At 36.2% G+C, this 12,725-nt stretch overlaps 1 protein-coding gene across 7 annotated transcripts in view; it reads right to left on the minus strand.

Annotated features, from left to right (window-relative positions):
* The window catches only part of SLC38A11 (solute carrier family 38 member 11), a 58,774-nt gene that overhangs the window by 18,395 nt on the left and 27,654 nt on the right, over positions 1–12,725 (minus strand). For 6 of the 7 annotated variants that reach the window (XM_086370236.1, XM_086370181.1, XM_086370214.1 and 3 more), the window contains 3 exons: positions 5,008–5,078; positions 4,180–4,341; positions 1,188–1,300 (listed from right to left, as the gene is read on the minus strand). In XM_086370236.1, the coding sequence (XP_086226362.1) occupies positions 1,188–1,300; positions 4,180–4,341; positions 5,008–5,078 (346 nt within the window). The remainder of the gene's footprint in view (positions 1–1,187; positions 1,301–4,179; positions 4,342–5,007; positions 5,079–12,725) is intronic. The other variant, XM_086370196.1, reaches the window with a different exon arrangement.

Here is a 12,725-nt window from a genome sequence, read left to right on the forward strand (position 1 = left end):
CATCCAACAATAGTTAGCTCTTTGATTTAAATTTATTCAAGTTCAATCTACTGTTCCCTGTATTCAAGGAGGTGAGCTGGCCTGTGGGTTATATATTTGTAAGTGAGGACAAATGCTAACTGTAAGGGACATACGTAGCACTGACCGTGTCTTCATTCCTTTCCCGTGTGCTGTTCCTTACCCAGAATCAGCATAAGGCAAGCACTGGTCTGCCTCTAGAAGCCTGCCCATTAGTTAGTGTATTTGAAGCTTTGCAGGCATTTCACTTCACACATTAGATCCATTGACAGTGTTCTGTGTAAACAGTCTCTAGGAATAGATCCTAAGACTAAGCCTTTTCAGTGTGATTCCTGAAAGAACCTCTATGAAACAGGATCATGTTTTTCTGCTAAATGATACAGTGGATTCTTAGCTTACTGTATAAGGGATTCCTGACAAAGCCACATTATCCAACTTTCTGCAAAAGGATTTAGTTCTCTTTTACCTAATCTTCCTCTATGAATCCAGATAGATGATATAATATAACTTGGAGATGACTTTATAAGTGAAATATATCAATATACAGGTATAGATAAAAATTCATAATAAACATATTTATAAATATGCATAAATAAATGTTTATTTATATTTATATAAAATAAATATTTATAAACTTAGTAAATATATAAATAAAATTATCTCTAAAACTAATGATTTAAAATACATTTTAAGTTTTCATGTAAGACAAAATATTTTAGTCTTTTAAAAGATAATACAATTGATCATATCTGTCCTATGGTGCCTTTTATACATGTTGACTTATAAAACATTTTAGCCAAAAGACAATTTTGTAAAACATGTTTTAAACCTTACTGCTTAATTTGTTTGTAAGAATGAGTAAAAGAAAATCTTGGTTTGACTCTATTAAAGGCTGACATTCATTTTGGAATGCAGTTGTATAAATATTTATACTTATGCTAATATAAACTAAACCACCAAACATGATTTTCAAAACCAACTTTTGAAAAAACAACTCGTAAACATTTGAATATGAATTATCTTTAAACTGGGTAAAAGAGAAAATTTCATGAATTATGTTTCTTGTCATGCACTTGGGAATTTGCAGAATCAAATGATTTATAAATTGTACTAAATTAATGTAGTAGAGAAATGACCTAGTTAAAAGTGTCGAAAGAGACTGTGCTTACCTCTCTAGTCACAAAGCATTCAATGGGGTATGTCAAAATGACAGTGACTCCATAGCAAAACCTTCCAAATGTTACCAAGTCATCATTTCTGCAATAATTTTCAAACAAGTCTCCTAGAGAACAATATAAAATAGATTTACTTAATAGATACTGGATATTTGAGATAAATATGTAATAAATGAGATATTGTATATTTATTATATGAGTAAAGGTACATAAACATCATTTAATTTAATTAATACAACAGACAGCTAAGTCTAAATATAAATTTTGCATTCAAAAGCTACATAATTACTGCTGGGTATTAAAACTAGCACATGCTCCACTTGAAAGCAAATTTATCACTAATGGTTTTTCTCTTACTCTCATTGTTTGTTTTTAGAAGATTAGCCTTAAATTTGTATCAACATCTGAAAAATACTTTTATCCATTGTCTTCTTATACCAGAATCAACTCCCTAAATTCTTGTGCACTGGTTTTATAAACTTGCTTCTGGTCTTTGTTTCTAGTAAGTAAGTGACTTCATTATTAAAAAAAAAAAAAAAAGTCTGTTAAAATAAACAAATTTCCTTTTGAAATGTTATTCTTAGATCAAGGACAATCCTGAAAGGAACAGTAGACTAGTACATGTAAGGAGCTGAATTTCCTGTATATCACTCTATGGAGTTTAATCACAAACTCAGGGCTACAGCAAGGAATTCCAAACATACACTATCTTTCATGGTATCTGATGAACCCAAGTATAAATGCACTGATTGAAAATGGTGAAAATATGGTTAGTTCCCAGGCAAAGTATTATATTTAATTAGTTCCAAACTAAATGATGGACCATATATACCTTGAACCAATTCTTATTTAGAGACTATTTTCTTAGACACATGTGAAGAAATACAGGATCTAGTGAGAGCACAGATCATGTCAACAAAAAGTTTCCCAATATAGAAACAAATATTTGGGGCTGTTTATTTCCTAAATAAAATACTTACATTTTAAAATGTTGGTCACAGTTTTCAATTAAACTGAATAGAAAATTAGATAAAAGTCACACACTGCCACACTGTTTATATATAAAAAAAATTAATAATAATCCTCTGTATACTTATTTTTCATTAAAAGACTAAATGACTTGCTTCTTCCCAAGACTTATTTAAGTGACTCTTTTCCCCTCCTTCCTTTTAACTGGAGTAAACGTACATTATTTTCTAGTGTCCCTTTTGGGCAGAAGGAGATTAAATCACAAAGCAAGGGTCACAGTAGTGGTTGGTTCAAGGTTGACAGAAAAGATTCTAACACTCTAGGAAAAAGGACTCAAACTCCCTGTTCTCTAACTTCCACTAAAATACGGGCCCTGCATCTTTTCAAAAGTCACTGGAAAATTCAAGAACAATGGAGAGTTGTCACTGCCTCACAAGCTGGAGTTTGTGAAATGAAAGAGAAAAGAAGCCTGCAGTGTGCACAAACAAGACTGGGTTTGCCTAAGCCAAAATGGCCTAAAGAAATAACGTCAGCTTATTCAAGCTTGACTGTAAGTGTGTTTTAGGGAATTATAGCTAGAAAAGGAAAAAAAAAATCAAAATCAACCTGTCAGCTTTGTTATGTAAAGACTTAATTATACCTGAACAATTATTACTGATAAAAACCACCAGGAAGGTGTGACTAAGAGAAAGGGTTTCTGTCTTAGAGAAAAGGCATTTTGAAGCCAAGATTCTGTGGAGATTGGAGCCTAAAGGCCATTTGTCTTTCAAACTGTGCAGCTTTAGTGACATATGGCAATGTTTTGAAACAATTTTTATCAAGACTTTCAAGGTCGCTTCATTATTATACTCTAATGGCACACACAGGTATTATATTTTTGATAGCATTGTGATTATGGTATTAATCACTGTTTTTTTTTAAGTCATCTTTCTTTGTTTCTTGAGAACTCTCTCCTTATAATCATAGTCACCTGTAACCTAAATTTAGAACAAGGCACCATTCACCCAAGGATACCTCAATGTCATCTGAAAAGTGAGCCAAGAAGAACTAGAGGTTAAGAGACAGCTATTAGTGGGTCATATGTGACCAAAACAGGGTAGACAGCAAGCCGGAATGAGGAGAAAATGGGACTGAAAGTCAGGAGCCGTGTTTCCACTTTGTCACCAGCCAGCTTGGGCAAGTTACTCTGCTTCTTTGTGTTCTAGGCAGGGGGTAAAACTAGTTATTCCACTTACCTTCCTAGGGTTGTCTGAAGGTCAAATGCAATAATAGACCTGCAGAAGCCATGGAATGCATGAATCACGGCATTTAGCAGGCTGTCAGACTACCCTAACTAGCACACATAGATGAGGCAATGCAAGAGGCAAGGACATAGAAGAGATGACCACTCAGCTGTTGGATGGAGAAGAAAGAAGTGAATTCAGTGTCCTGGGGTGAGAGTGGAGGTGGGGAGGAAATGGGCTGGTTTTGTAGGAAAGGTGATATTTTGCATTTAAAGCAAAAGTAGAACAACTAAGTAGAAATGTCCTTGGTTGTTGGATGAACAGAAGAAAAGGAGAGGAGATAGGATTTGAAAGCAAAGTGGAAGCACTCAGAGGAAAAAAAAAATACATGAGGGAGTGAATGATGATATGGCTGGGCTCTTTTCTCTACGGGGAGTCCTCAGAACTGTTGAGTAATTCAGAGAGGTCCATGAGAATCAGAACCAAGAAGACTGTTAGCCTTGATGAGAGGATACTGTTGTCTTTGAAGGTGAAACTGCAGTGGACTAGTAGAGAGGAAAGCCAGAATTCATGTGCTTTGAAGTGAAACCATCAAAGGAGGGAGAACGGACTACAGAAAAAGTTTAGCAGTTTAAAAAGGAGAAGATGAGGAAAATTAGGAAAGGGAGGAAGGTAGAGGAGAGAATGTGTTCTACTTTGAAGTAGGGCATTGGGTATAATAATACTTAAAATGAGAAGTGATAGCACCACTCCATATGAACCAAAACATGTTAAGATAGAATTTCTCTTTTTACCTTGGGTGTAGCCAGTAAATGTCAAGTATCCACACGTAGCAAAGAGAATACTGATAAATACAGAAATCAAGGTAGACACATGGATGATGTGAGACCACTTAGCTACTGTAGGTTCTTCCAAAGAACCATAAACTAAGAAGCAGTTATGGTGGCAAATAAATGCTGCAATACAAGGGGGGGGAAAAAAGCATTATTAAAGCAAATCACATAGTTGTCCTTTTCCCTTGGAAAATTCAGAGACATATGCTACTTTGAAATACTAATGAATTGAAGTTCAAATATACTAATTTACTAGAGATGCCAGAAATAATCTTTCTAACAGCTGTAGGAATGAGAAATTTCATTTGTATTAGGCTTATGTGATCTTTTCATGTCACTCTTGATATAAACCAGGCCTATCCAACTTTCTCTCCCACTTCCTACTGGCCTTTCCAATCTTAAAGGAAATCTAAACAACACCATATTTTCAGCCCAGGGCTTCCTTTCCCATCTGGGATATAACAGAGTCACTCTAGACTCCTGGCCAATTCACAATACTTTGTGTGCAAGGAATAAGTCTGTTAACACTTGCTAGATTTTCAAGTTAAGAAACAAGACTTTAATGAGTTTTCTGCATGAGGAAAAGACTTGTTAAAATTGAAGCAAATTTTAGTGATGAGTGAGAATGGTTTGTGCCTAATTTTATGCTGGCACAAACTGGATCATACGCTGCTAATAGGAAGTCTAAAACAGGACATCTGCTTTCCAGACACAAATACGAGGCAAAGCACTTTTTCATGGTACAGAAGACCCCACATTGAGAAAGGACCTTGGAAACCATGTACTCACCAAATGACATCACACCAACAGCCTGAACGGCGTTGGGCTTTGCAAATATCCAAGCATCTTCTGTTTTTGGTCTAGAAGAGAATCGGTTAATTTAAAGAATGATTAAACAAACACAGGCATAAGCATACAAGAAAACAAGAAATGATGTCATGCTATAAGCTGAACATCTTTAAGTCAGAAATTTATAAGGAGTCCTCATTCATCTTTTTAAATTGTAAATAAATTCCCCAGGAATATTGATGTAATCTGTTAACCTTGCTCCTTGAAAATGTATGTCAAATATACTTGGAAAGAATCTAGTTTCACATATTTAAAATAGATTACTTAATACTGTCACTTTATTTGCTTGTCAATTTAATAAAATATTTGTTATGTATATTTGAGATACTCAATGAGGAAGATATTAATAAAGCAAAATTCTTCCTCAATTAATCAATGCAGCCCTTCATTTCCTTCTAACCCATTCTTCCAGGCTCATCCTACCCAAAGGAAATTCACAGCTGGCACTACACTTTATCGAGAAAGGTGGACTGAACTAATATTAATTGAAAAGGTCTTTAACGATGTTCCAGGAACTATCCTATGCTATCTCAATCCTCACAGTAACACTGATGTGTTCTTATCACCATTTAAAGCATTAGGAAGGTCAAGCTCTGGATGGTGACACATCTGGTCAAGCTTCCACAGTCAGTAAAGAAGCTGAGCTTTGTCTCTTTGGTCTGTCCATCTCTTCCTTACTGAGCTGTCAGTCACCTCCAATTCCCACCTGTGTATACACTTCTCAAAGAGGGTTTAGAAATATATGCACTTGAAACTGCCTGAATAACCCTCTTTCCCGGTGTCATTAAAGTATCTGCCAATCTGTCTATAGTCACAGATTGGTCTCCCTGAAGAACAGTCAAGAACACAGGCTCCGGTCTGTGTTGATCTTCTGGCCCTATCTACTTATTAGTGACCTTAGACAAAGTACTTAACCTTTCTGTGGTTCAGTTTTTTTTTTTCAAATTTAGTTACTAATTTATTTATTTGCCTGTGTCAGCGCTTAGTCGCAGCACGTGGAATCTTCCGTTGCGGTGGGGGCTCTTTGCGGGGGTACCTGAGCTCAGTAGTTGTGGTGCTTGGGCTCAGCCACTCTGCAGCATGTGGGATCTTAGCTCCTCAACCAGGGATCGAACCCACATCCTCTGCATTGCAAGGTGGATTCTTAACCACTGGACCACCAGGGAAGTCCCTGTGCTTCAGTTTTGATATATATAAAATGCGGATAACATTAATAATGCCTAATTCACTGAGTTATTACATAAATTAAATGAGAAAAATATGTAAAATCTGGGAGAGAACCTAGCATATGGTAAGTATTCCATAAATGGTTAATAGTATTATCAGCTTATGTCTCAACATTGTTATTATTATACAGTGTCATTTAATAGAAGGTAGCAAAGGTCCAAAAGTATGGCCAGCTTCCCTGAAAAGGAAAGCCTTGAGTGAGACCCCAAAATGCATAAAGATGGAAGAGGAGGAGAGGAAAGAAGGGTCCTTGAAAGTAGAAAGGCACCAGGTGTAAAACCATCTATTTCATAAGTTTGTGATTCATTCTCAACGTAGACACAAAAAAATGTCTCATTTGTTTGGTCAGAGTTAGTGCGATTCATGCATTATGTCACTGCTTTGCATATTTGAAATGAGCAGTTACAAACTCCAAAGAACTAAGTGGCATACAAGGGAGGCCTCCTGCTGTTACAAGGCTTGCTGACTCTCAGAGATTTTTGAGTGGGAGCTGCTGCCACCTGCTGCCTCCACTGCTCTTATTGCAGTGACCATCACCCACAGCAGCACACCTGTCAAATTCCCACGTTAATGTGGAAAAATATAAACTTGGCCCAGAGTCCTTAAATTTTTTTTTTTTTTTTTTTAGAAAAGGCAGCATTAATAATTGTAGAAGCTTGAAAATTTTTAACTTTCTAATATTTTAAATGATCTACTTCTGTTAGGGTTTTTGCATGTTAGTAACATTAATTTTTCCTTTCAGTACAGATTGTGGTGGTACCCTATTTTTTGACTCTTATATGAGTAATAAAAAAGCACGAGTTTTATGTTTCTTCATTCAAGTTTAAAATGCTTTTCCTAGTCCATATGGTTCCTTGAAATTCCTAGATAAGATGGAGAAATAGTAACTACAATAATTTTGGATTCTCTGTGTTCATCTTAACGATGTTGATTTCATAAGAGGAAAAATACCAAAAATACGTTACATATAGGGAAAAACATGCCCAAATCTAGAAAGAGAAGGAGACACTGAATATGGTTTTCCAGTCTTTTATAAATCAGCCTGGGATTGAGTTCCAGAAAAATGTGTGTGTGAGTTGCTCAGTCATGTCTGACTCTTTGTGACCCCATGGACTGTAGCCCAGCAGGCTTCTCTGTCCATAGGATTCTCCAGGCAAGAAGACTGGAGTGGATTGCCATCCCCTTCTCAAGAGGATCTTCCCAACCGAGGTATCGAACCCTGGTCTCCTGCACTGCAGGCAGATTCTTTACTGTTTGAGCCACAGGAAGTCCAGAAAAATGGTTCCACAAAAAAAAAAAAGAGAAAGTTTCTTGATATATTTTGTGATATCTTGATACCCAGTGTGGATAAGTATGTAAAGCATAGATGGCTCTGATTTTAGAAGCTTAAAATGGAAGACGAAATATTATCAAATGCAATCAAGCAATGTATAAGAGAAAGAATCATGTCTAAGAGTAGTTTTTCCAATAAGTGCAAGACTAGTAGTAGTGCAATAGAAAAATCTATTAGTATAATTCATCACATTAACAGATTAATGGAGAATAAAAAGCTTATCATTGACCATTTCAAAACATGTAGAAAAGCCCACAATCTAGTATTTATTCCGACAGTATATTTAGCAAGCTATTATTAAAGCAGAACTTTCTTGACCTAATAAAGAATGTATACCAAAACCCATAGCAAATGACATATTTAAAAGTGAAAAGTTAAAAAAAAAAATGAAAAGTTAGAAATATTACAATTAAAGGCAGGCACTAGATGATGTTCACTATCACTGCTTCCAGAATATACTACTGGATTTCCTAGCTTATGTAATAAAATAACACATAGTGATAAGATACGTAATCACTGGAAAGTGATAAATTATTTGGACATAATATAATTATGCAAACAGAATATTTAGGGGAATCTACTGACAAGCAATTGGAATTAATAAAAACATTCAGCAATTTTACTGGACACAAGCTCAATACACAAAAATCATTAGGATTGATGTACACAAAAACTAGTTAAAATGTTTTTTTAAATGGCAATGATAAAGAAAACTAAAAAATATGCATAATATTAATAGTATGATATAATTTTATTGAAAGACAAACAAATGGAGAGATATACCATATTTATGAAGGAAGACTCAACTGACATCATGTCATGTCAATTCTCTCCAAACTAATATTTAATTTCAAAGAATAAAACATAATATTGATGGAACAGAAATTGTTTTAAATCTATAAAAGCAAAAACCATAAAGATAAAAATTGATAAACCTGGTTAAATTAATAGAAGGTAAATATAAAATGTGTCAGAGAAGGCAATGGCACCCCACTCCAGTACTCTTGCCTGGAAAATCACATGGGCGGAGGAGCCTGGTAGGCTGCAGTCCATGGGGTCGTTAAGAGTCAGACACGACTGAGCGACTTCACTTTCACGTTTCACTTTCATGCATTGGAGAAGGAAATGGCACCCCACTCCAGTACTCTTGGCTGGAAAATCCCATGGATGGAGGAGCCTGATAGACTGCAGTCCATGGGGTCGCTAAGAGTCGGACATGACTGAGCAACTTGACTTTCATGTTTCACTTTCATGCATTGGAGAAGGAAATGGCAACCCACTCCAGTGTTCTTGCCTGGAGAATCCCAGGGACGGGGGAGCCTGGTGGGCTGCCATCTATGGGGTCACACAGAGTCGGACACGACTGAAGCGACTTAGCAGCAGCAGCAGCAGCAGCATACATAGGAGAGACTCAGGGGAAATTGCCCAAATGGCCAAAAACCTTACCTTAAATACCATCTTTAGTTAAAGATAAAAGAGGCTGCTGGGGGCAGTGGTTTGGGACTTCAAAAGTGAGGAAGGCAATTCACATGGAGATGGAAAAGTAAATGTTTGGTAAACAAATGTTTGCTGGGCCTCGAGGAGACAGGGCCCACGTAGTGGACTCTGAACTCTGGCCCTGCCCCGTTTCTCCTGCACACCTAGTGCATACTCTTTGCTGGTATCTGGCGATAGCTCTATTTCAGGAATGTCCCTCTATCTAATTCTCTTAAGCAGTGAGGAAGAAGGTCAAAGGTGCTTCCTGAGTCTTTCAGGTCTTGATTGTTTTCAGTTTGAAATAATCCGCTGGCCAAAGAAACGTATTTTGGGGTGGCAAATTTTGCTCCCTTACAATTGCTTTCTATGCTGATGGAAATGTTCTACATCTGTGCTGTCCAACATGATGACCCCTAGACACATGTGGCTGCTGAATATTTAAAATTATGGCTAGGGCAAATTAATTTTTAATTTTATTTAATTTTATCTAAATAGTCACACGTAAAGGAAGATAAATTAGGAGATTGGGATTAACATATACGCTTCTATATATGAAATAGTAAACAATAAGGACCCACTGTATAGCACAGAGAAGTCTACTCTGTATCTTATAATAACCTACCATGGAAAAGAGTCTTAAGGAGGATACACACACACACACATATATATACACAGACATTTATATGTAAAACTGAATCACTTTGCTGTACACCTGTACCTAACACATCACTGTAAATTAATTATATTTCAATAAAAAATTGTAAAATAAAAAAAATAGTCACGTGGCCGTTTGCTACTGTGTTGGACAACAGAGATCTAAATGGAGTTCTATAGGTATTTTCTGTTGCAAAAAACATAATTACCTTCTAATGGTCTAAAACAGTTAAAGAAATTACTTCAAGAAGGGTCATTTTTCCTGTAGTGTAGCTTACATCATAAGTTTCAGCCACTTGAGCTTTCTGAGAGGCAAGTAGAAGAATGGAACAATAAACAAGAATATCTTGTGAACTTATAAAGAACCATGGCTACTAAAAAATTTGAAAAAAAGAACAAAAAAGCAAAAAAAATACTGAGAACTAAATCAAAATTGTCATGAATAGAAATAGAGGGAAAACACAGTACATAGTAGTCATATTGAAATATTATTATGAATCAAGTGAAGACAATCTGGTTTTACAAAGTGATTAGATTATAGGATGAGCACTTCTCTTTTTTTAATTTTAAAGAATAACTCACAATAAGTTACCTGTGAAGTAGAAATGGTTTTCAAATGATTTTTCAAAATCAAATTAACATTAATTAACATACAACTCTTCAGGAGTATTTCTTTTGCACAAAGAGAGGCTAATTTTGTTCTGAAGAAACCTCCAAATAGAACTGCTCTCTAGTTTCTTTTCGGTTTAGATTCTTCTGTTGGTGCCGTAAAGGTTCATTTCCTTGAGAGCTGAAACCAACCACATTTATTGGTGTGTTTCTAGAGTCTGCAATGGAAGCCAACAGCTTTGAAATTAGTCCACTGACGTCAGCAGTGTCTTTTCAGCAAGTGTCAGTGTTACCTAATGATGAATCAACCGGCTTTTAATCCCCATTTGGCTCCTGCCTGCTTCTTTCATTTAATGTGATTCCTGCTGACTATAGATAAAACTGTGGTTAATATTACGAATAAGGGACAAGTAGAACAATAGTGAACTTAATTCCCATTGTGAAAGAACTTTGTCTTGACTAAGAAAAAACATAATTACAGCAAGCTGAAATGGAAAAAAAAAAATAATAATGAGCTTTGGGGTCAGACAGACTTGGATTTAAATTTTACCTTTATGATATACTAGCAGGCTGACTCTCAGCAGATTACTTACTGACACTGGTCTCAGTTTTCTCTGCTGTAGAACAGAGACAGTATTAATTCTATTTACATATCTGACTTCTCCAGTGGTCCAGTGGTTAAGAATCCATCTTCCAACGCAGGGGACTTGGGTTTAATCCCTGGTTGGGGACCTAAGATTTCATGCCACAGGGCAACTAGGCCCATGCACCACAACTAAGACCTCATGCAGCACACTAAGTAAGTGTTTTTTAAAAGGGCTATGAGAAAATGAATAGAAGTGTGGTATATAGTGGACAAGCACTGTTAGATGGGGCTCCTTCCGCTCTTTTTCCCTTTGTTCATGTTCTTGCCACTAAAGTAATAATACATGTCTTAGTCTGGGTGTAAGGACCTGCAAGTACATGAAATGTAATGTTTGCCATGGTATTCATACTCTTGCAGAAAATGAAGGGACTGTGAGAAAGGTAAGTGATTCTTATTTTAAATAAGTGAATGATTAATCTTGATAACAGATGATATTTCTGTAACTGGTTTTGATAATGATGAAAAAGATGAAAGGTTCATTTATGCTTTGGATATTCACAGTAAATATTCGGTATTCTCTCCCACCCACCATACCCCAAACAATTTTCTGCACAACCCGGTCTGCCAAATTAGTGCAACTTCCAGCTGCAGAAAGCCACTCAAGTTCAGGGTACTCAGAGTTGCTCACCTCATGCCAGGGTTTATACCTTAGCTCCAGTGTCAGTTTCCCAAGCTAAGTTGAGGAGCTGCTCTGTAGTGATATAAATTTTGCTACAGTGGTATGCAGACTACCACCAGTGGAAGATAATTAAACATTTGAATAAAAGAGGGCACTCATTGAACCTTAAGATATTTTACATCTAAAATAGACAGAGAGGCAAATTGCCTGACTATTTGATCACCACTTGGATAACATCTTAGACTAATCACTTGAGAGGAAAAAAAGTATAACATTAACTTAAAAATTTTTAAGATTCTATCTATCTATCTATATATGCACACATAAATTGAGGGTTATTCTTATTTTTTTGTTATATAATTTTCTGATTATAGAAAGCATTTTATTCTGTCCATGTCCCCAAAGTAAAATGTTTTTCTTTTGTATTTCACCATGGGGGAACACTATGAAAGAATATTTATGGATTTCATCATCAGCATCATTAAACATACAAATAAGTACAGGGACATTAAAGTTCATTTCTTGAACTCTTAACACTACCTTTTCATAGAGAGATAGAAGCTATCTTATCTTGCTACATTAGGAAACTGAAAGTTTCACTTTCAGGAATTATTTGGAGGTCCTATGGGCTTCCCTAGTGGCTCAGACAGTAAAGCATCCGTCTGCAATGCAGGAGACCCGGGTTTGATCCCTGGGTTGGGTAGATCCCCTGGAGAAGGAAATGGCAGCCCACTCCAGTATTCTTGCCTGGAAAATCCCATGGACCACAGAGCCTGGTAGGCTACAGTCCATGGGGTCGCAAAGAGTCGGACATGACTGAAGGACTTCACTTTCACTTTCATGTTTTATTTCAATAAGGTGATATGGCCTTGCACATATTATAAAATCTTCAGGTGTGTGTATGTGTGTGTGTGTTGAACAGTCTTTGGAAGCAATGGAAAATTAATCTTTACCAAATTGAAGATGCAGTAACTTCACTGAATGCACAAATAACAGGCAGAGGTAATTGATTCCCAGTTTTGTGGGGGGTTGGGGGGGCTAAAGAAATATTTAGCAAAGTAATATAAAATCTTATTTTAGTCCTTTTTTTACAC

The sequence above is a fragment of the Bos grunniens genome, chromosome 2 (assembly GCF_055505025.1).
Source record: "Bos grunniens cultivar Pamir isolate PY7600 chromosome 2, Bosgru_T2T1.0, whole genome shotgun sequence".
NCBI classification, from domain to species: Eukaryota; Metazoa; Chordata; class Mammalia; order Artiodactyla; family Bovidae; genus Bos; species Bos grunniens.